The sequence below is a fragment of the Balaenoptera borealis genome, assembly GCF_965194805.1.
Source record: "Balaenoptera borealis genome assembly, chromosome: 6".
Classification (NCBI taxonomy): Eukaryota; Metazoa; Chordata; class Mammalia; order Artiodactyla; family Balaenopteridae; genus Balaenoptera; species Balaenoptera borealis.
Genome location: NC_138863.1, coordinates 13,413,832 through 13,438,922, shown reverse-complemented (window position 1 = coordinate 13,438,922; position 25,091 = coordinate 13,413,832). Strand labels below are relative to the sequence as shown.

Below are 25,091 nucleotides of genomic sequence, written 5' to 3'. Positions count from 1 at the left end.
GACCTGGCAACCACCAAAGGATGACTTGTAATGCAGATTTTAAGCAGTACCTGAAGTTCCCTGGCTCTGAAATGTTTACCCTATAAGTGCATATCCTTGACTCAAAGAAGAGAGTTCACCTCCCCGACCCACCACAAGTTCGGCTATTTTTATTTTCCTCTGTCTTCAACCAAAATTAAAGACAAAGCCACGTTTCGCACACTATCTGCACTAGACCCCTGGCATTCAAAAATTTAAATATCATGGTTTCTACTATTTCAGAGACACCCCCAAATGCTCATGGATTTTAAAAACATTTCACTTTTGAGTTAAGATCCTAGAATTGTGCTTGGGAGTTGGTCATATAGTGAGAGAGACCAGCAGCCTGCCTAGCACTTGCTTCTTGTCCTGCTTCTATTTTATCTCTACCCTGCATCATATAAACGGATAAATGCTCTTGGGGTGGGGGGCAGGGAGGGGAAGAGGAAATAGGCCTTAAAATGGAAGCCAACTTCCAAGGTTGGTGATTAGTAAATTACATCAGAAATTATAGACATTCCCCAGAAAACAGCAGATCTCCATAAATTAAATTAGTGTCTGAGGCCTTCAACAAAATATGCTATAAAGGATGTAAGAAAAACTAATTCATGAAAAGGTTTCTGTTAATTCTCCCATCAGAGCAAAAATTTTTGAAGAGACAAACTAGAGCTTTGAAGGAATTTCCTCATTTTTTCCCAGTTAAATTTGACTGCATTTTAATAGGCATTGTAATAGTTTCAGATGGTAGGATTCATGTGTCCCTTGCAAAGGCCAAGGGCCTACAGTGATTTATTTTGATGTGTACCAAGTGTCTCCACTTTGGACTATGCAGCCAAACTATAATCAGTGCCAGCCCAAAGCTGATCTCCAGATGAAGACTAAGGACCTGGACTCGGCAATGAGATTCTTTGATATAATGATGACTTGAGTGCAGAAGCCTTTTGCAGAACATTCAAACCCTTGTATTTATTGTAGTAGCTGTCTTCACTTTTAACTTATTCCTGGACATTTCAATGAAGAGTTAGGAAGGCAGCTTTAACAGTTGAACTTTTCAAGTTGGTGTCAATTGCTTAAAGATTTCAAATCATTGATGATACTCAACTTTTAGTCTATAAAAGCAATGGTGCTGGGCACCACTGGGGTATAAAGCCAACTTAGTTCCTGCCTACATGGGGTTTTCCACCTACCAGTGGGATAAAAAAATATGAATAATAAGGTAAATAAACAATTAAAAGTTCAATGAAATAGCTAAAGATATGATTAAGTACAAATGGATTGACACACTGTAAGTATTATAGGAAATTAGAGGAGAGATCACGTATTCATTCATCAGTCATTAATTGGTATTTATACAGTGCCAGGCATTATATCTTCTCTGTAGGCTCTTCTTTGGGACTCTGAGCTATATATCCAATTTCCTATTTGAAATCTCCACGTATAGACCTCACAGGCATTTCAAACTTAACATGTCTTACAGTGAACTTAGATCAGCTTGCCAGATCTTCCCCTGCAGGCTTCCGCTTCTGAATGGCAACTCAGTCCTCTGGTTGTGCAGGCCAAAAAACAAACAAACAAAAAAAAACAAAACCAAAATACCATACATTCATCCCTCATTCCTCCCTTTCTCTCACTCTTTGTGTTCAATTTGTAAGCAAATTCTACTGGTCCTACTTTTAAAACATATCCGAATCGAACCACTTCTCACAACCTCAACAACTACCACCTGGGTCTTTAGCTGGGATTCTTGCAATAGCTTCCTGACTAATGGTTTCCCTGCTTCCACCCTGGACCCTTGGCAGCCATAGATTCTGTTACTGCCCTGCTCAAGGCCATCCAAATTAACAAACCTATAGTTAACACAGCACTTGCTACCCACCAGGCACTGTTCTAAGCTCTTTGCAAGTAGTAACTGAATTCTCACAATAGCCCTACACGATAGGTACTGTGACTCTCTGCGTTTCATCAGTGAAGAAATGAAGGCACACGGAGGACAAGTCAAGATCACACAGCTAGTGAAGGGCAGACACAGGACTCAAACCCTGACATTCTTATGTAGAGTCATTGGGGCCAGGAGCCCAAGGATTAGTATAAATAAGAACTCCTGGATGGACCTAGAGATTGTCATACTGAGTGAAGTAAGTCAGACAAAGACAAATGTCATGTGATATTGCTTATATGTGGAATCTAAAAAAAGGGTACAAATGAACTTCTCTACAAAACAGAAATAGAGTTACAGATGTAGAAAACAAACTTATGGTTACCAGTAGGTAAGGGGCGGGGAGGGATAAACTGGAAGATTGGGATTGACACATACACACTACTATATATAAAATAGATAACTAATAAGGACCTACTGTATAGCACAGGGAACTCTACTCAATACTCTGTAATGTCCTATATGGGAAAATAATCTTAAAAAGAGTGCAGGGCTTCCCTGGTGACACAGTGGTTGAGAATCTGCCTGCTAATGCAGGGGACAGGGGTTTGAGCCCTGGTCTGGGAAGATCCCACATGCCGCGGAGCAGCTGAGCCCGTGAGCCACAACTACTGAGCCTGCGCGTCTGGAGCCTGTGCTCTGCAACAAGAGAGGCCGCGATAGTGAGAGGCCCGCGCACCGCGATGAAGAGTGGCCCCCGCTTGCCACAACTAGAGAAAGCCCACGCACAGAAACCCAACACAGACAAAAAAATTAATTAATTAATTAATTTAAAAGTGAATAATGCTTTAAAAAAATTTTTTTTCAGGATGTATGTGGCCTTGAGGATAACCTGCACTGTAATAGCCTAAACACAACTATTATTTACTCACAGCCTTATGTTTTTGTATTTTCTTGGTAGGCTCAATAAAAAGAGTGCAAATATGTATAACAGATTCACTTTGCTGTACACCTGAAACTAATACAACATTGTAAATCAACTATACTCCAATAAAAATTAAAAAAAAAAACTCCTAGGTGATTCTGAAACACATTCAAGTTTTCAAACCACCATCTTGGAAAATAGGAAATCGTTTCATTGACTTAAATTAGGACACTAAGCATCACAACCTTAATATAGTAATTCCATAATGAGATCTGCAAAATATACTATCACAGTAAAATTTTGCGACTTAGGGCAGGGATCTTTGATGGGTTTGTTCATTGGTGGATTCCAAGTACCTAGAACAGTGGTTGGCCCATAGTGTATCGGCAACAAATAGTTGTGGAATGTGTGAAGCTTCAAGTGGCCCAGAGGAAACTTTCAAGATGCACAGTAACTTTCTATGAGCATATTTCACTCTGAGTGGTCCAACATTTCCATCAGACTTCTCATAAAAATTCACTCTTCTCAGTTTTATCATTATTTCCTTAGAGATATGAACAGAGTGAAAAAGTATATTGGCTTTTGGAATTATTGACCTAAGTGTGACTTGAGGCTCTGGCATTTGGCAGCTGTGTGATATAAACAAGGTATTCAATCTTTCTGAACCTGTTTTCCTCATCAATAAATCCATCATCACCTCATTTAATGTCAGTAAAGGTATCATATAATTAAAAGGATCTTTGAAAAGAACAGGGCATTGTTATTAGGTGAATTTATTATTTTTTATTTCTCAGTTACTTTGAAATACAGTTTTGGGGGCAAATTTCTAGCTGCAAAATTTTACAGTCTAATTAGTAAAATTAGGAAAACTGTTTTAATGACTGAGATGCCATGAGTAATACACATAGCTATAGAATGTGTTACTGCTATTAAGAGTTAAACTTGGGGCACAAATGTCTCAAATCCTTTTACATTTAATTTGTGAAAACTTATGGGAAAATGAGTATGAAAATATTCCCACTAAGTGTTTCCTCTTAGAGATAATCATAGCCCAACAGTTGAAGAACAGTATTGCCCTTTTGAAAACCAGATATTGATTTGTTGGAGAAACTGGCATAGAATGTTATAGCTTAGTATTCTGTCACTCAAAGGCACAGCCCAAGCCAAATGACTTTCATTTAAAAACTTTTAGTGTAACAGGTATTTATCATTCATTATTTACTGCCTCCTTGATATCTGAACATTGAAATCTAAGAGAAAAAAGTCGATTGTGCTGAAACCACGCAGACTTCAACGCCTCCCCAATTTTGGAAACTTTAGCACACTACTTCCATCCCAACATTGAATTTCAGTGACTAAGCATATCTCTCCCTGAACCTAAAGTAAGGAAAGACTCTGACCTCCACTTTATTCTTGCTGATCAAACAGATACACAAAGAAGGAGTAACACTATTATAATTAAAGCACAGACAAAAATGTAATTTGACAAGTGGCAAGAAACAGCTTTCTAATTAAAACACCATGCATTCCACAAAATTCTCAAAAACTTCATTCTGATTTTATGCGTAAGTTAAGCATTTTGGAAAGGCATTTCCATTGCAGCGTCAGAAATAAAGGCCTCAAATACTTTGAAGTTAGAGATCTAACTACCAACATTTACACAACTTGATGGGTTACGTGTGATATAAAAATATCTATTGGGGCTCTACTTTCAAATTTGAGTTATAAAACAAAATCCACTTAATTAAACGAGACTTCAAAATTTTCTGTTTCTGCACAAAAGTTAATAACAGCATACAAAATGTTAGGCAGAAGACAGTTTCTCATAGACCAATAAACTGCACATTTTCATGACCAATCTAAGAGAAAGAAAACCAGTTCTTTGAATAATACATGAAACAGTTTTGAAAGATTTTCCCCAAACAGGAAAGCACAGTAGTAAACTCTAGGTCACACATTTCTTTATTGAAAGCTGAAAACCCAAAACCTCGAATGACAACCTCGTTTCTATAATAACAGTTTAATCAACGGAGGCTGCTTTGCCACAGATACCATACCATTATGATGAGGGTTCTGGGTCTACTCATTTCATCGTCACTTTCCAGAGGCAAAATTTCATGGGATGGTTCCTCCTGGCGTCGTCTACAAATGTGTGGACAGCTCCTCTGGACCACAGAACGAAAAGCTTGAAGCAGAACAATGCTGGCAGAGCAGCCCATTGCCGCATCCTGGAGCCCACAAAATAACTTCTATGTTGATGCTATGTTTGAAAAACAGTGGCTCCTTGTCCCTGAAAACAGCCTACATTGCAGCTGCAGCCAGCGCACTCTCCAATCACTTCCTTGAGCTCTGATCATCTGATCGCTGCCAAATAGCTTGGATGCAGAGATGGGAAAGATTTGATCCACTGAAACTGAACACACTCAGGGATATCAGAGCATTTCGCTCAGAGAGCGTTTCTCAGTTCATTTCAAGAGCGTGTCTCCTGTCCATTACAGGAAACTCCTTCCATTCTAGTTTCAGAGGTCTGAGTAAATATATCTTTCCCTCTCAGACACTCAAACAAATCACTCTTTTTCTCATTAAACAACTGAAAAATTTACTTCACACTAACATTTTTTTTCTAAGGCAAATGAGTGGCATACAAAGAGTGACATGATGGTTTTAAAATGTTAAAACTTCCAGAAGTAAATTTTATTAGACACTTTACTAAGTGACTGGGGTTTTACTTATCAGATCTCGTAAGTTCCAGAAATGAAATGGGCTCATCTGAAACACGCAGTCCGCTGAATCAAAACGATTTATCAAAAGTATGCACGCATTAACCAAACCCATGTGAGAGACACCAGTGTTCCCCCTGTGATTTCCTCTCAAAAGCATGCTTGTTCTGTTCCCACACACGCAGTTCTGCAGCCTAATACATTTTTATATTTACACAGGCGGCTTGCAGGGCTGAAAATATCTCTATTACTGAGGTCAGGCAGGGAGCTCCGCCGAGCTGACCTCTTAGAAAAAGCAGCTGTACAGCATTTTCACATCCTATCAATAAGAATTCAAGGCTTCAGGAAGGACTTTGAGGTCTTTGGTAGTTAAGAGTCTAGTATTCCCTGACTCCTGTGAGACTAGTCACTTAGGAGGGAACCGGAGAAATGCTTAGAAGTCACGTGACCTGCTTGGACTGGCCTCAAGATCTAATGGTATACTCTAAGAGAATAGGACAGCAGGGGATGCTTGCACCAAAAATATCTCGTGGAAAATAGATTTTGCTTACAAATGAAGAAACTATGAAATCCCCAGTAGGATTTTTCAATGTCGAGATCTTTCTGTTTAGCTAATCCTTTTGGTGTGACTCTCGGAGATCCAAAAATGTTCTCTTTGGTTTCTGGGCTCCGCAGAGCAGAGGGTGTTGCAGGAAGTTTGGAGGTTTGTTTGGCTCTAAGGTGTGACCCCAGTAAAGTGGTTTTCACAGAAGTATCTAGCAGAAGGCTCAATTAGGCATTCATTGCTCCGTAATCTGTCACAACACAGCCTCGTTTTAATTGGTATGTTTGCCAGAGAAGTAAAACATTTTGTTTTCTTTTAAGAGGTACTGGCTGCCAGTAGTTTTTCATCTCCCTATGTTTTGAGCAAACACATTTTAGTGCGGCTGGAAAAAGAAGAAAAAAAATGCTAATGATGCTGGCAAGTCCCTGAACCCCCTCCAGACCTTTGTCAGAGTTCCCGGGTGCTAATCTAAACCATTTTTTTACTCCAAACAACTAGGGCATTTACAGAAGAGAGGTTACAGTTTAGCCCGTCTGGCTTGTGTATTGAATATCTATATAAATGGTGTCCACCAGAGACAAAGCATGGAGTGGGTTGCCATGATTATGAATGTGTCTTTTCCAATAGGATTGCTCCTCGGGGCTCCCTGGATGTCGGTGCTCACCCCCTGTCCACCCACTCCCATAGCCCATGACCTATCGCTCTCCAACCATTCCCTCGGGTTCTGGTCATCTGCTCATGACCGAATAGCTCGAATGCAGCAAGGCACTGACTGGAGGTGCTTCAACACTCCAGCAACTCCTGTGGGGAACAGGAAAGGGGAGGTGGATCCCTCAGTTGCACACCATGGGCTTGGCAGGGAAGAGGAAGTTCGCATCCCAAATTCCTTCCTAGCCACCTCTCGCTAAGTCTGGCTAACCTCTGGGGTGGCTTTTGGAGTTAGATGTTTTGGCAGATGCCAAAGTCTTTGGGGGAAACAAATGATGTGCTTTCTAGCTATTAGAGTCCTGCTCTATTCATCGATCCCTGTTCTGCCTCTGAGGAATTCATCCCTGTTATTGATGGACTGCTATTATGGACGGAGTCTCAAAATTCTCTGTCTCTCTCTCTCTCTCTTAACTTCCATCACCAAGGAAAGGGAACCTCCAAGAATTAGTTTCTTGCGAATTCATTACACACTACAGTTACCCAATGGACAAGAGACCAGAAGGATGAAAACCAGAGAATAACAGGTGGACATGCAGTCCAACGTTTTCTTATGAAAATTTTCAAACATGCAGCAAAATTGCAAGAAAGGGATTGGATTCTGAGCTCGAAGTTTGAAATAGTAAATTAAGCTGGAGGTGCGGTAGGGTGGAGGAAGAGATAGAAATCAACCCACAGAGATAAGGGACCTTTTTTCCCTCACGTTTGGCATAGATGTTGACACACAGGAAATATTACAAAAGGAAGAATCAACTCCCCACAGGTGTCTGCCATTTTCTTTGAAGTATTAATAAAATGAATCATTAATTTGGCCTTCAAGCATTAAATGTGCACCCAACACTATTGCTGATAGCAGTATGTTATCTTAGAAAACAAACATGCATTCAGATGTAAATATTGTAATTGAGAAATGAAGTACACATGTTTCCTTCCCTTCTTCCCAAAGTCCAAGTGAAATGACAACCAAGCAGCATAAAGGGGAATATATTAATTACAGTGAGAAAGTTGGGGGCGAGATGGATCTTCGAGCAGATGAGAATTTTCAGAGTTTCTCTGAAAGATGAAAAGTGAATATGGTCACATTGATCAATAACCAAAAATGAAGGATGAATAACAACTTCCAGGGCAGGAGAAGGCCGTAGAAAGAGGAGCCACAGTTCTCAACAGAGCCCTGGAGGGGCCTCCGAGCTCGAGGAAAGTAGGCACTGGGTGTGAGAGAGTAGCTAATGGACCTTACCCCTCACCCCAGCAGACAGAACTTTAGAGCACAGTAGCTCTCTGCAGAAGGGCAAACGATTCCAGAATAAGTAGCCCAGGTGTCAGCTCCCCTTGGCCGGTGGAGGTGGGCACGTCTACAGCCTGCCCGCCTGGCTCACACACACTCTGAAGAAAAGATGGCAATGGGCACACCTGTCAGCTTGAGAGCTGAGAGTCAGGTATCAGTCTGAACCTAGTGAAGAAGGGGGCCTCTAGGACTTTTCTCCCTGTTCCCAGAGCTGGAGGGCAGAGCACTCAGGCTACCCAAACTAAGTAGAACCCTCCTTATATTTGGATTTATTCATAGAGGAATTGACAGTGTATGTACTGAGCAACACGGTCCAAGTCTAACTGATCCCGGTGGCAGCCTGGAGGAAGAGGCGGCAGCAGAAGGCAGTAGAAAGGCTCCCCGTGAGCTGCAGAGTCAGACACACTCCTGCTCATTCGAGGCTCTGCCACCCATAAGCTGTGTGATCTCGAGCAAGTCGTTTAACCTCTCTGAGCCTTGAGAGTATTATCAGGCGGATTATCTCCGCTGTAACATGGAGATAATCCTTTACACCTGTCAGGATGTCGGCGGGAGGAGAGTACCTGAAAAGACCGATAGAGAGGGACTTCCCCATGGCGCAGTGGTTACGACTCCGCGCTCCCAATGCAGGGGGCCTGGGTTCGATCCCTAGTCAGGGAACTAGATCCCACATGCATGCTGCAACTAAGAGTTCGCATGCCACAACTAAGGAGCCGGCGAGCTGCAACTAAGGAGCCTGCCTGCCGCAATTAAGACCCGGTGCAACCAAATAAATAAATAAAAACACCAAGAGAGAGCCTGGCCCATAATCATCATTCACTGAGCAAGTGTGAGACTATCTCTGCTGATGGGGAGAGTGAAAGCTCGGTCTCCTCCCCAAAGCCTCCAGGTTCGGCTTAAACATGACACTGCCCCCGAGAAGCCTCCCCTGACCTCGTCTCACAGCCCGAGGTAATAAGGAAGCGCAGTCCTTATTACTGCACCCTGTGGGCTTCCTTCCTAACACATAAGCTGAAATCACATTCCGATGGATTTCAGTTTTAAGAGCTGTCGTCCCCTCTCCCTAAGAGCTGGGATTGTGCTTCGTTCACTCTAGGCCCTGTGTAACCATGCGGTAGATGCTCAGTGAGTAATAATAATAGTAATAACAATAATGATACTTATAATAAAGCAAGCCCTTCCATAGCACTTCTTATGTGCCAGGCACAGTTCTCCTTAATATTTACACATACTGATTCATTTACATCTCCATTATGAGGCCGTGCTCTGATCACCCCAATTTTACAGTTGAGGAAACCGAGGCACAGAGAAATTAAGTGACTTACTCCTAGACTCACAGCTATTTAAGTGGCAGAGCCAGAATTTGAATTGAGCTGGTCTGGCCACAGGGTCTAAAGCTTTTTAAAACCAATTCTGAAAGGCAAATATATGCCAAGTAAACCCTGTATCTTCCAAAGGTGGATCTATACCAGAAAAACATTCGGCACATGGCAAGGTGGAGGGATGCAACCCTGGAATATCCCCTGTGAGAGCTGGTTTGTCCTTCAGAGGAAAATTTGTGATGTCTCCTTGGATCACAGTTTCAGAAGGCAGCTAGTAGTGTTAGCAAGCCGTTTGGGGTGATAATTTAAATTGCATTTTAAAACATTTGAAAATGTAATCAATTTGATAAGATAATTTTTAAAAAGATGTGTTGTGTTTACTATGTGAAGCATCCATTGGCAGAAATGACTCACTTGTCGAAACTGGCTCTGAAAGCACATAGTTCGAATACGGAATCGTGATTGGCTTGCTTTGTAACTCCTTGATGCAACATCTATCCTTACATACAAAGATGCTGGTTAACACCGAAATGCCCCAAGAGGCTACTCTGGGTCCAACAAGAATGAAGCCATCACCCTAGGACACCCTTTGAGCCTGGACATGGCTCCAGGAAGAAGCCTGCTGCCACTCCCCCTGGAATCCACTGGAAGCTGACAGCCTGAACACCTTGCTGTTCACAGGGGACCAGCCACCGGCTTTTCTGGGCCAGCATGAGAATTTGGTGGGGACGCTGAAGTTGGTGGAGTGGAACTGCCCCCAGTCTTTGCTGCCCCCTCCTTCACCACCAGCACTATTCTACACAGAGTTGCATGATGGAAAGAAACTGGAGATCAAGGTAGAAACTTCCACCCACTTCTTTAAGTTGGAGCACAGCCTTTCCATGGGAACTCAGTGCTTTGTGGAGTGAATCAATCAGAGTGAATCAATCAATCAATATGTAATGAAAACAAACTTCTCCTCCTCTTCCTCAGCATTATCACTCTCAAGGTCTGAATCCTGCTGGGCTGCTTTGCAAATTTTCCAGAGGCTCAGCAATTGTTCCCAAGTGAAAGTGACCCCAAAGGAGGAGAACCCTCATAGATTAAAAGCAACTGGGGCTTTAACCCCAAGCTGAATAAAACCAGGTCACGGACCTGGCCACTTTCCCAGGGCAGGGATTAGAGTGAATCTTTTAACTTGTCTGTTTCCAGATGGGTAAGTCCCCTCAGGTATATAAACTCAATTAAATGGATAGGAGGGAGTCAATCAGTGCTTTCTTAGCTAAAAAGTGGAAAACACAACCCAGCGAAGTGACTCTCCCTGAGGCCCAGTTGCTCTTTATCAACTTGCATCTTTGCCTCTCCTGGTGCTACTCCTACTCAAGAGCTTGGGACTTAAGTCTATTTTGATAGTAACCATGACCTCTTTTTCCCCATCTGTGATTCGTAGAGTTCCCTTCTTTCAGCTTCTCTCTCTTCATTTTCACTTAATTATAGTGGCCTCCTCTTTACAGGCATCTTTCGCACTTGCTGACATTTATTGAGTTGTACAGTTAATCACTTTGGAAACAGGCACACTGTTCGTTCACTTAAGAAATCCAGGTGCTGCTGCCAAGCTCTTCTTTGTCTTCATGTCCCTCCTTTTGGCACCAGTCCGGCTTCAAAGCAGATTACTCTTCGGTTGGTACATTCAGATGCATCAGAAAACGATCCTTCATCCCTCTCTAGGGTGGCTTCCTCATCAGCAGCTTCCTGCAGAATGCGTGCATAAGGTCAATGTTCCATTAATATCATACCTTACATTTCTCAGGATTCTATGTTTGACTGAACTCTTGTCAGGTCAGAATAAATCTTTCTTATTCTTAGTAGAAGACGGTATAGTGTAGCAGTATGGCAAAGGCTCAGGAAGCAGATTGCCAAATTTAAATCCCTGTTGAGATACTTGCTACCTTTGTGACTTACAGCAAAAATTTTAAACATCAGTTTCATCATCTGTTAGATGAATGAGTACTCATGAGGATCTAATCACCATGTCAGTGCCTGGCACAGGGCCAGACTCATGGTAAGTAAGTATTCAATACATGCGAGTTGGTTATTACTAGAAGAGAGAAGGTCTAAGGATTTCAATCATTGCTTGCTTTTCCCCTGTCCCTTTTACAAGTGGTATTTTAAAAAAATCTCTGGACTCTTTCTTGTTGAGTGACACATGATGTTCCCTGGGTGATGGAGGAATGGGGGTATTGGGCATGCCTCCTCCGTGCTTTGAAGTTAGCTCCCATGGTAACATGAGACAAGTTCCATAACCCCTTCCCGGTCCTTTTCCATGAATAAACACATTTGAAACAATATAATAATACCTCACTTACCCAGAGGGCACTCATTTTGCAACCTCAACTATTCTGATCACAGCCAAGCCCCGGGAAGCAAGAGAAACAACCTCTGCAGGGCCAGAAAGAGACAGCACCCGATTCATTAATCTGGGAAGCTTACAGGAGTGGTTTAGAGGAGGGGTCTCCGTACATTTACCATTTACAGCCACCTTAGACAGGATTCCAAAGAGGCTGCTGAACTAAGCTTGCAACAGCCTTTGACCAGAAGCACTATGATTCTGACTTGCCTTGGTCCAGTGGGAATAGGGCCCAGCCACTTAGAACTGGAAGGATGTCCCTGCTGAGGGATGGAGTGCTGACAGCCTCTCGCTTCTTCAGAGGGTTGCGGTGGTCCCAGCAATTAAACCAGAGGGCTACCGAGACCCACGCCACTAGATGGGGTTGCGGACTGTGCATCTGGGGCAGAGATGAGGGTTCGTGGTTCTAGCTTGGTACCTGGGAAGTGATTCAAAGTCTGAATCCTCTGAACCTGATTTTCCTCAATTTTACAACGGAACTAAGATGACCTCTTTTGCAGAGTTATTATAACAAAAGACATGCTATGTAGAAAACACTGGCATAGATGGTAGATCTTATCACTCTTTTACCTGCATTATTAATAAAACTATTATGTTTATTATCATTATTATTCCAAGAAAGTGCCAAAGAGGGTAAGTAACAGTCCTGTAAGTCAAGGTTCAACGCTAATACAGTCACATGTAAACACACAAACAAAAGAGACAGCCTTGGCACTAGAATGAATTGGCAAGGTCAAGAGTGAGGTGAGGCAGGAAGCGTCCTTGGCTCCTTTTCACCAGCTAGTGAGCCCAGGGTACATGCCTGAGTCCAACTAACTTAAAGGTACAAGCACCCACAAAAGGAAGGGCTGACAAAATAGACTGACAAAAATAAAGGAAATCAGTATCCCTAGTATCTGGGGCTATAAACATCCTAAAGGTCATAAACTGTACAGTGTTTTAGTCCAGGACAATAATGAGAGCTCACAGTAATGACACTGATGCATCAGGAAAAGTCAAATTATGTCCAGTGGCGACAGCTTCAGAAGGAAGAGAAACCTGTGAAACATGCAAGATAAACTTCCACCAGCGACTGCTTTTAGTTTTTAAAAGTTTATGATTAAATGGGGTCAATTTTGTGATCTTCACAAGTTAGCTACGTAAAAAATGTTCTCAGCTGAGGCTGGATCAATGAGCTATTAACTGTACTTTCAGTACTTGTCGTATTTTATTTTCTGTGTTCATTTCTTACCCCCTTTGAATTGTGGCAGGAATTAGCCACCCACGTCCTAAACATTCCAAGTTAAATCTCATTTACAATAATCATGAATTGCTTTCCAAACGTGAAAATGGCAGTCTTTTAAGTCATTTACAAATGTGCTTTCCAAACCAATTCGAGAGCTGAAAAGGATGGTGTCAACCTGAGCAAATCTCAACTCTACATCCTTTGCCAGGACTCAGGGGAGCAGCCCAACATATAATTTTAGAATTGGTGCAAAGCACCCAGCTCAGGCTGTTGAAAGGAAACGAGGACAAAACAAGGTTTAAACCCAGCAGGAGTAGGAGGGGCGGAGCTATATTCAAAAGATTAGCTTGATAAGATAACGTTCAGCTTCTCTTTAAACCCTAAACTACAGGATGTGGATTCTTCAAGTTTGTGTTCCTATTATCTCCAGTTTCTGCTACTGACAAATGAAGCTACTGCAGTTCTGCAGGGTGACTTGGGTACCCTGCATTCCAGTGGGATGTGATGGGAACAGCAGTGGATGGGGTTTGGGCTCCGACACTAATTAAGACTTCAGACAGTCCTTGTTACTTCTCTCTCTCTGGATCTAAGTTTGCTTGTCCATAAAGTTAGAGAGTTAGAATAGATAATCTCAGGTTCCTTCTACGTCTGGGGTCTAAAAGTTTTCTCCAACTGCGGATTCACAAAGACCAATAACACATGTCTGGGCTTTGGGGTCAGTCACGTGTAAACACACAAACAAAAGAGGGGGAGATAGAAAGAGTTGTTGCTGGTATCTCCCACATTCCTCCTGCCAATATTTTTTTAAAAGGCTACAGTGAATCGCAAGCAGTGTTGAAAAAGAGGTAGAAGCACTCTGAAGAGTGAGGGGGAAGAGGAAAACATTGGAAATGATGTAGTGGGTGGAGGTCCAACTAAACCCATTTCCTTGTTTTGGTGATCAAGTCGTTTGGCAAGTCAGAAGCCAGCAGGACTTTATCCTACCTGCTCCCTGCCCTGATCCAGCCCAATAGCCGGAATAATCACCACAATGAGCTCTAATACCTACACAGCAACGCCCTATGAAGTGGGAGCAAGCTGATGGGATGGTAACGGTTAAGACTTGGTTGGCTTTTCTCCAGAGGTATGATCATTTTGGTGTCCCACAGATCTGAGTTTGTCACTACCTGTATTTGTGACCCTGAGCAAACAACCTTTTGAACTTCGTTTCCATTTCAGTGAAATGGGGGTGATGACGGTGTATCCCTACCTTATATGATGAGAAGGAGTGAGTGAGATAATCCAAATGAAGCACTTAACACACTCAACACCGTGCCTGGGACGGAGTAAGGACCCCATAAATAGAGAGCCTTTGCTATTTATGAACTCAACTCGGGGACTTCCAGAGCTGACAGCTACACACCCAGTGAGGCAGGGTGCCTCTCACTGCTGGATGACATTAGAGTCATGGAGAAACAGAAAACCTCCTCTAGCAGGAGAAATCTCTGGGCTCGCAGCATTTTAGAAGAGAAGAATGCAAGACAGAATACAGGATGTTCATGTTTACCCTTTAGGCAAAGTATTGTCATCCTGTTTTCTATTCAGGAGCAGAAAGGAACAGGAGGAAGACACATTTCAGGGAACTGAATTCTGACTACGGGAAAGTCTCTCCCTCCCTCCCCTTCCCCCACACTGACCCCTACCCAACGAGGACACAGGAGCCCTGCCCTGCACCGAGGAGGGGGCTACAAAAGCCCTGCCCAGCCTGTGGCCAGCTTAACATCAGCCTAGACTACACAGTCCTTATTGGAGCCGGAAGCAGCCCGGCAGGTGGCCGAGCTGCCAGAGAACAAAGCTGCAGTGCCAATGGCGATTTTCCTCAGGGCCGCTGAGATCCCAGCCTCCACGCTGCTATGCTTCTACTCTGAAAAACCCTGAAACCTGGCCATACAAGAATTTCTCAAGTTCAACTGCCTGTGCCCTTAGGTCTTTAGAAGTATATGTGTGATCAGGAGAGGATTCTATGACATTCCTCAAAGGCAATGCCAACTATCTCAGTGCAAATCTTAATAAAGATTTAATGTGCACCCAACCAAGGGATGAAGAGAAGGAATTTCCTATGAACATATTTTGGCTTTTAAAGCAGTCTATCACTACACATCTATGAATAAGGATGTAGCGTTTCAGATCACTTTGTAATTCATTTAAAATATCAAATTTCTTTTGAAAGGAATTGCATAACAATTTATATGATGACCACCTTTGTAGGAGGTAATGGGGCTATAAGCTTAAGAAGCAAGTTTAACTTGTCATCAGAGGCAGTACTGTCTAGTATATGTGCTGGGTGTGGAGGACTCTGCAGACCTTCAGCCTGGTTTTGAAAGTCCGGTCTGTGTCTTCCTAGCTTGAAAATCTTCAGCAACTCACGTAACTCTTCCTCACTTTCAGACCCACCTCAGAGGACTGCTGTGAGAATTAATAGAGATAATGCATGTAAAAGTACATACGTGATATGTTAACAGCTGCTTTGGAACGGTGCTACAAGGTCACATCACCTGGTATTGATGTACAGCCGTGGTTTCGGATTTCTACCTATTTCCGTGCAAAGGCGGACCTACCCACCTGTGACAAACCCTGTGTGAGATGGTGTGTGATCGGGAGGGCCCTTGGAATACTACTTTTATTTATGACAGGAAGTGCACGTTGGTACACTGGTGATGAAAACATGGTTAACTGCGTGAATCTTAGTAAATTCATCATTTTCAGGATGTGGAAAGTGACCATGGCTGCATTTTTAACTTTTTTTGGTGTTTTGTTTTGTTTTGTTTTACAGGAAAAGGTATTGCATATGAGGGAAGGTTTTTAAGTATGCATTGCTCACACCTGTGGCCATCAACTTGCTTTAGCATGAAAAGGACACTATTGATTTTCAAAATTCAATTTTGACAAAAACCAAGTCTGTTTAGATGAGGTGCACTTGTACGTGGCGTAGTTGTTCTTAGGCCTTTTAGCCAGTTTTGTAATTGATACTATCTGTTTCACTGGAATTGATTGTGGGATAATTTGAGTCAATGGGTAAGTTGTCCAAAATAAAAGGCTGGGCCATTACTTGGCTTAACCATTTCTCCTTCAATAAAATTCTTGCTCAAGTCTTTTGTACCAAACTGCTCACATCTTCCAGCCCTTGAAATAAATTTCTCTTAAGTCTTCTACTCACTCCAGCAAGCACCTCATCTCTCTCCTCTCCATTCCAGCCCCACATGGTAAAAGCTCAGGCTATAGCTGGGGGTCAGACGCAGTGGGACCTGGTGGTCACCAGGGGTGGGGATGGGGGCGAAAGAGGATAAGCTGCCCGGTGCGACACAGAATATCAGAACTAAATCAGCAGCAAATAAATCCTAAAGACAAGGCATCCATCAAAACTTAAGGGGACTGGTAAACATGAATCAGAACACATTGGTTTACAGGCTAGCATGTGGGGTCTGATGCCGGAGTCCGAGTCCTGGCTCCGCCCTGGATCATCAATGTGACGATGGATAAGGGACTTCGCGTCTCGGTGTCTCATCTGTAAACTGAGGAAAGTAAGTGTGGTAACAGTTACAGTGGCCATATAATTGACCATCCAAACCAGGACCCTTTTAGAGGGTGCTATTAATAGTGATGCCAAGACATTAGGCATAAATAGGGGCTATGCACAGACAAAATCGGATGCACAGTCACCTTGGTAATAATTTCTAATGTGTATGATTGCTATGAAAATCAAATAAGGTAAAAAAAAATCAGATAAGGTAATCCATGTGAAATCATTTCGGCGGGTGTTTGGTATAATAGTGTCAATAAGTGTTAGTAACATGAGCAGGACTTAAGGGTCGAGGGGTCCAGTTTGAACAGCATGACAACAAGTGCTGAGCAGCTTTCGACGTTGGTTCTTCATGGAGGTGGCTGGCTTGCAAGGATAGTAAATTTCAGGCTGGCAGGGGCTGTGGGCTCCAGACATCAGGCTGGAGGAGGGGTAGGAACAAGGTCTGAGGCTTCATTAGTCATGCTGACTGAGCTTAGGGGCAGGAGAAGGAAAGAAAAGAGCTCCAACTTAGCGTTCATGTGGCCTCCCAAGAACCAGATTTCCTCTATACCTGGGATCCCTAAATCCTCACTTCTACCTTCAAATTCTACTCCAACCCCTCAAAGGCCTATTTCCACATTTCCATCTAGATATTCTGTGCCCTGCCAAGTTCAACATTGCCTTTGGGCTTTGTTTCTGAGTCACCTCTGCCTTGCAACTGTCCTGTTTTTTTTTTTAATTTTATTTTTTATTTTATATTGGAGTATAGTTGATTCACAATGTGTTGGTTTCAGGTGTACAGCAAAGCGAATCAGTTATACATATACATATACCCATTCTATTTCAGATTCTTTTCCCATATAGGTTATTATAGAATGTTGAGTAGAGTTCCCCGCACTATACAGTAGGCCCTTGTTGATTATCTATTTTATATGTAGTAGTGGTCCTCTTGGTTTTAATGGCTGTGCCATTGTTCCTCAGACTTTGGGGTAATCTTTGCTGCCTCCTTCTTCACGGTCATCCACGTGCAACGGGCAACAAGTCCAGCTCACAGGCGCTGCTGACGGAGGACAGGAATCAGACAGCAGCCTGTGTTGGGAATACACGCGAAACCCAGGCGTGATGACGCAGGTGGCTAATCTCAAGAACAGTGAGCACGAGAATTGAAGTCCAGAACTCCCAGCAAGCCAAGGAGGACCAGAGTAGACTCCAGAAAGAGAGCCATTACCAGACATGCAATGTGATCCAAAGCCATGAGAGGATTTTAGATCTGGAGACAGATTCCCAGAGGCAAGACCGGGGTCCAAAAGAGAGTGGAGAACCCAAGGGGGCTCCAGAAGAGCAAGCGGGATGTGGGTGTGTAGGCTTGGGGATATGAACAACATTCTGCGGAACAAACACGTGTCTCTCCAGCTATCTCTTGTCTGTGTTTCCCCCAATATAGGTTCCAAAATCTGTGAAGGTCTGTACCCTCAGATCTCCCAGGGACTTGTGAACATAGTTGCATGTTTCAATTCCTAGAGCCACCCAACCCCAACTCTAGTTCTTATTACTTGCAATCTCATGGTATTCCAAGAGCCAGACACTGATGATTTAAAAATGGCAATCAAAAAATAAATGGCAATCTATTTCCAATTTCCAAGTAGAGTTACATGTTACATGAGTTATAAGTTTTCTATGTATTTTCTTAATATTTTGCTTCTCTTACTGCTTGTCTGTGAGTCAGCACGAGCAGATGAATGAAAATGAATGAAAATGAATGAACAAGTGGTAAACGAACTTACTAAAATCATTCGGAAGCATCTGGTTTTACTTGGCTCAGCACCTTGGTGTTATTTGTATTATTGTTGTTCTTTTAAAATGTTTACTCACATCCTGCCTACATTCTCCCTAGCGTCAGAAGCAAGGACCATCTCTGTGCAATCATCTCTGTGCACTCGCCAGCATCTTTCTCCATCCATCATTCCCCTCCCCCTCTACTGGCTCCTTCCCCTCAGCAGCATGAAAGCTTCTCCCACATACTATATAAACAAACTAAAATAAAACCTCTTTCAACCCTGAAATTTCTACGGCTACCGCACTCTCTCGCCTTCCCACACAGGCTAACAACTGGAAAGCAGCATCTAAAGACCCTATTTCTTTCCTTCCTCTTTTCCCATTCATTCTTAACCCCCCCCGGCACTCACTTCATTGAACTCTCTTCACCAAAGGGTCACCAGTCAGCCCAGCCATGTGATTTCTAGATGGAAAAAAGATTGTTGACATCCTTCAATGGGCTTTTTCCCTTACAAAACTGTTCTTGAAGTATCACTCATAGCACGAAATTTCACATGCACACCTTCAAGGTTGCTTCTACATGGTTATCCCAGGGAGCAGGTTCAGCTTAATGAGGTGTTAATATGTCAACTTTCCTTCCTCTCTCCCTCCTTTCCTTCCTAATAAGCATGGAAAGAAGAAAGGAAGGAAGGGAGGGAGGGAAGAAAGGAAAGGAAGAAGTTTTCTCCATTTAATGAATATTCACTAAAGGTGAGTCTGTGCCAGGTACTGTCCCAGGCTCAGGCGATAGAGCGGTGAACACGGACATGAGAGCTCTTGCCCCTCGGGGCTCACATTCTGATGTCAGTCTCAAATAAAATATGATTTCCTCTTAGGAAAAGCTTACCCGTAAATACCATAATGGTGTTTAGGATTCTCTAGCCTAAAATGAGCACTGCCTGGTGTAATGTCCATAATTTCAGAGGAGAAAAATTAAGCCCAAAGAAGCAACTTTTCCCAGGTCTCCAACCTGATAGTTACAACTTGACAATACTCAGCAGTAAATATTAGAATTTATTTTATTGCATGCCAAGTGCTTGGAAAAACTCAGCGATGGAGTGAAAGCTTTATTATGTGTGATGTAACAAGTTCCCTCTGATGGCTCTTCAGAACGCATCCTGCTTGGCGTCACAAGGTGCTGATGCAGTTACTGTTAAATTGGCAAATGACCTTAAATTAGAAAACTACGGTCTATCAAAGGGTAAGAAAATGTGGCTTTTCATATCATACAATTTATATGCAAAAATACTGCTGGCCCCAAGGAACTGATGCATGGTGAGTCTTCTGAAGCTACAAAAATTATGTCTATTATTTATAAAAAAGTCCTGGGATCACTCAAGCTATACACACACACATACACACACACACAATTACTAGCTTCACAGGTCATGCTTCAGTCTCATTGCTGCAGTTTCTAATGGTTCGTGGGTCTGGTTTCTAAAAACACAAGGAAAGAATCATGACCTCTGAGGAACTCTTAGTGTTTGGAAATATATATTCTGCTTATTACAGTCATGAATGGAATTGTGCTTTCCGTGTGCGGAACACCAAAAGGTAAATGCTTTAACAGGGCAAGAAACACCCCACTTTATTCCTCCTCTCTCTTCTTTATTCTTTATTTTGGTAAGAACGCTCAACATGAGCTCTACCCTTCTAATTAATGTTTAAGTGCACAGTACGGTATTGTTACCTATGGGCACAATGCAGTACAGCAAATCTTGAGAACCTACTCACCTTACAGAACTGAACTTCATACCCATTGATTAGCAACCCCTCTTTCCTCCTCCCCACTTAAAAAAAAAAACAGATGTATTTTTTAGAGTGACCAAGCCCACTTTTAAACTGTTTTGCTTTGAGCACTTCCTCTTCACAGCTCATGGAAAGTAATACCACCAATTCTGCTAGGAGGCCAACAGAATTTCAACAGAGTCACCACATCTGGAGGGTGTCTTTGCCAAAAGTAGGGCAGGACGAAGGGTCTGGAATGTGAGTCCATGTGCCAGCCATGACCTCTCTGCATTTCCTTTAGAGAAGGGGGCTTCGGAACAATGCTCTAGCTGTTCCTAGAAAGAAAAGCAGTTACTAGAAAGTGATGTGTTAATTTGGCACTGAAGGAGTTAACCTACTGAACCGGTTTAGTGCTGTTTCCTGCCAGCAGTGGGGAGCCAAAGATTATTATGAGAAGTGGCATCTTATCAGCATTTTCATTTTTAAATTTTTTTAAAACTTTTTATTTTATATTGGAGTATAGTTGATTAACAATGTTGTGTTAGTTTCGGGTGTACGGCAAAGTGATTCAATTATACATATATATGTATCTATTCTTGTACAAATTCTTTTCCCGTTTAGGTTGTTACATAATATTGAGCAGAGTCCCCTGGGCTACACAACAGGACCTTGGTTGCCATCCATTTTAAATACGGCAGTGTGTACATGTCAACCCCAAACTCCCTAACTATCTCTTTCACCCACCCTTCCCGTCTGGTAACCATAAGTTCGTTCTCTAAGTCTGTGAGTCTTAACAGCATTTTTAAATGATTAGCTTTAAAGTTACTGGTTAACTAATAATAGTAGAAGTAATAATAGTAGTCCTTTCGGCAACCTTTCAGGGTATATGTATTTAGCAACAGGTATGCAGAAGGCAAGAGCAGGTGCTGGGGATGTTGGTAAGCCACGGGCAGGGCTTACCAGAGGTGTGCAACGGTATACAACAAAGCACCTAAAATCGAGTTGTATTCAAAGTATTGGGTTGGCCAAAAAGTTCATTCGGGTTTTTCTGTAACAAATGAAAACCCCGAATGAACTTTTTGGCCAACCCAATACTATGGAAGGTCAGAGAGGGGCAGTTAATTCGGCCAGGACAGTTAGATATGGTTTCTTTAGAGTCTAAAAGATTGAAGCGGCATTATGAAGGATGGTTAAATGACGTTTGGGAAGTAAAGTGCGGAAAAGGGTTTCAATCATGAACTGCTGTGCCCCTCTTGAAGGCATCCCACTTATGCAGACGGATGCACTTCTCAGCCTGAGGCTGAAATCTCTTCCTATAAGCACTGCCCCCTGGTGTCCACTGTGAGAAGAGGCCTCAAGTGCAAACATTCGTCCTCCTTGCCCTATTGCTCTATAAGAATGACCAAAGTGTCATCCTCAGCATCGTTTCTTCAAGTTTCATCCCTAAGTGGTACAATGAATAAAGGTGAGCTCTGACCAGGAACTGCAATAATAAGAATAACGATAACCACACGCAAAGCTTTCTCAATGAGTTTACACAGAAATAAATCTGCTTCTTCTTAGGGCCCTTTATTGACAGACGTGAAAGAGAATTACTTCCATTTACTTCTTCGGCCTTAGTGGCTGAGATTTGGTCAACTGTTCAGCTCTCTTTAACTGGCGAGTAGACTGAGATACAGAAAGTGTTTTAGTGACTGCTTATCACAGTGTGACAACAGCTGGGCCATGCCTCAAGGAGTTGGTCATCGGCTTAGGCAGACAGAAAGATGCATCCACATATGCAGAAGGAAAGGAATCAGTAGATAGCCTGTCATTACCCACAGCTCCCAGGAAGGGCCTAGAGTATTGTTAGATGCTCAGAACACACTGAAGAGCCGGTAAGAACAATATCAGTGCAGACTGCCCTGTGGTGGACAGGTAAGAACCCACGAATGAGCAGGGAAAGTTTTAGAAGGTGACAAATGGCATCTCTAATTAAGAATGGAAAGCAATTTCAGGAGGTTACAGTTACAGTTTGGAGTTGGAATTTGGAGTAAATATCCTCAAGGACAGTTTGAGCTTTCTGAGGGTGGGAGGTGGGCCTTTGTTCCACCATTCCACCAGAAGATGGATCTTAGCAGCAGAATTATCTCTGGCAGTGCAACACTCTCAATTAGAATCAGAGTAAAGACACACAATCCTGAAGTCATGCTTTACTGATTTCGTTGACTTCACGTTTAATCAAATGAACCTTTTGTTCAAAAAACACATATCCAAAGCACAGACACACTCTCCGTTTATTTTAGTTTCAAATAAAAGGTTTTATCTAAAAGCAGTCCTGTTCCAAATTTTATGGAGTGGCGTCAATGGTATTTCATTAGCATCCTTGATCCCTGATGACCTTCCTTCTCTGCTAAAACTACGAGAAATATTGTCTTTAAAGTTCTATGATATGCATTTATCCTGATAATATAAGGTCAATGACTTCCAAGCCACTTTGGGGAGAAAAGCCAGGTTTTTTCCTGTGAAATGTTCAAAGGCAACTAGAGACTTATATCTGCTCCTCAGGTCTAATCATAACAGAGCCCACTGTTAAGTTTGGTAAGTCTATGGAAAGTAAATATTAGAATGACAAAACCAAGCAGTTATTTGATAATCCTAAAACTGATGACAACTAACATTTCTTGAACATGTCTTATTCACTTAGCATTTTCTTATTTAATCTGTGATGTAAGCATATGATTATCTCTTGTAGTGGGTTTAATGTGGCGTTCAAAAAGATACATCCACACCCTAATCCCTGGAACTGGCAAATGTAACCTTATTTGGGAAAAGACTCTTCGCAGATGTAATTAAGTTAAGGATTTTAAGATGAGATCACCTTGGATTATCTGTGTGGGTCCTAAATCAACTGATAAGTGTCCTTATAAAAGACAGAAGAGGGGAAGACACAAAAAGAAGAGAAGGCAATGTGAAGATGGGTCAGGGATTGGAGTTTTTTTGCAGCCACAAGCCAAGGAATGCCTGGAGCCACCAGAAACTGAAAGAAGCAAGGAAAGATCTGCCCTGAGAACCTTCAGAGGGAGGACAGACCTGCTGACTACTAGATTTGCTGACTACTCCTGGCCTGTGAGAAATGTCTGGTGTTGTAAGCTGCCCGTTTGTGGTAATTGGTTATGGTAGCTCTGGGACACTAATGCATCCCTATTTTAAAGTTGAGAAACCTGAAGCTCAGAGAGGTCAAATAACTTCCCAGGGCCACATGGCTAGCATTAATATATGGTAGAGCCATGTTTGAACTTATCTTTCTGACTCAAAAGTCTGGGCTAAAAAAAAAAAAAAAAAAAAAAAAAAAAATCTGGGCTTTAAGCATAAAGCCACAGGCCTGGTTTAACAGTCTAGAGAGCATTTGTTTTCCTAAGAAAAAACCAAGAATGACGAGAGTGTTGACGCAGAGTTTCAGGACAGCCTTTCCAGCAGCTTCCTGCCTTCAGAATCAATTGTTTGCATTAAAAGAGCCATTAGGGTCTGTTCATCAGCAATTCAGTCCACGTGTGGCCCTGCTTCCCGACTCAGGGATAAAGCCGCTCTACACTTGGCCCCCAAAGTAGCAATCCTGGCCTTGCTTTATTTCTCTAATCATATATATAATCATCTTTAAGCATGCTGGGCAATAATACAATGGAGAATGAACATTAAATTCAATCTATAAAGAGCCTGAAATCAATCAAGCCCTTCATGAAACTAATTTTAGAAAAGAGGTCATTAGATATATTAGAATCAGTTCAGAAGTGAATTGAGAAATGGGATCTCATGTTCTCTTTAGAAAAAACTGTTTTTCAAGAGATAGAATTATTACCTTACACCAGAGGAGGACAGCACCACAAAAAAACTACAAGTCTCTACTAGTCAAAGCAATGATTTTATGCTCCAAGGAGAATAGGCCACCATAGCTGTTCCCCCACATGGAGAACATCTAACAGCATTCCATTCTCCAAAGGCCACCAGGCCAGCTCTCAGTGACACAAGAACATGATTTCAATAACTGGTGAATTCAGTGGAGGAAAAAGTCTTTAAAACATGCAAAGGTCTGGCAATTCCAGCTGGACCTTTACTAGAGCAGTGCTGATTGAATATTAGTTACTCAGGTACCACCATCTTTATTTTTGCCAAATGGTTGAATCACCTGCTCATATACCTAACAAAACCCTTTGAATCAATGACTTAATTTCTTTCCATAAACTTATTTTAAATTGACCATTAACAGAATATTTGGCAATATCAGTTGCCAAAATTAGAATAAAGTAATTTTAAACTACAAGGGCAAAATTAAATAAATGTTCTGATTCAATTCTAGTTCAGTACTGTTGCCTCCCGAAGTTTAAGTCCAAACCCACTACCTCTTTGTAAAAAGTGGTAGAACAGCAAATGTTAGACAGGTGGTAAGGAAAACAACACTAAACTGAGACTTTTTATCCTTGGTGTAATCAGAAGTATTGAAAGAGAATTAAAAAGAAAATACCGGGGAGAGAGCTTCAAGACGGTGGAGGAGTAAGATGTGGAGATCACCGTCCTCGCCACAAATACATCAAAAATACATCTACATGAGGAACTGCTCCTACAGAACACCTACTGAACGCTGGCAGAAGACCTCAGACCTCCCAAAAGGCAAGAAACTCCCCATGTACCTTGGTAGGGAAAAATAAAAAAGAAAAAACAGAGACAAAAGAATAGGGATGGGACCTGCATCTCTGGGAGGGAGCTGTGAAGGAGGAAAAGTTTCCACACACTAGGAAACCCCTTCACTGGCAGAGACAGGGGGGTGGGCGTGGGGGGGAAGCTTCAGAGGCATAGAGGAGAGCGCAGGAACAGGGGTACAGAGGGCAAAGCGGAGAGATGCCCGCACAGAGGATCGTTGCCGACCAGCAATCACCAGCCTGAGAGGCTTGACTGCTCACCCGCTGGGGCGGGCAGGGGCTGGGAGCTGAGGCTCGGGCTTCAGAGGTCAGACCCCAGGGAGAG

General features: G+C 42.4%; 1 protein-coding gene across 8 annotated transcripts in view; it reads right to left on the bottom strand.

The window, feature by feature from the left end:
- Positions 1 to 25,091, bottom strand: part of DOCK10 (dedicator of cytokinesis 10) — a 299,794-nt gene that overhangs the window by 223,732 nt on the left and 50,971 nt on the right. For 5 of the 8 annotated variants that reach the window (XR_014245733.1, XM_082395834.1, XM_082395841.1 and 2 more), the window contains exon 1: positions 4,877 to 23,399. The exons of 2 other annotated variants lie outside the window; for them this stretch is intronic. Coding sequence is in view for 5 of the 6 variants with exons in the window: in XM_082395834.1 (XP_082251960.1) it covers positions 4,877 to 5,038 (162 nt within the window). In the remaining variant the exon portion in view is untranslated. Of the gene's footprint in view, positions 1 to 4,876; positions 23,400 to 25,091 lie in introns of those variants that run through there. One more of the 8 variants, XM_082395833.1, reaches the window with a different exon arrangement.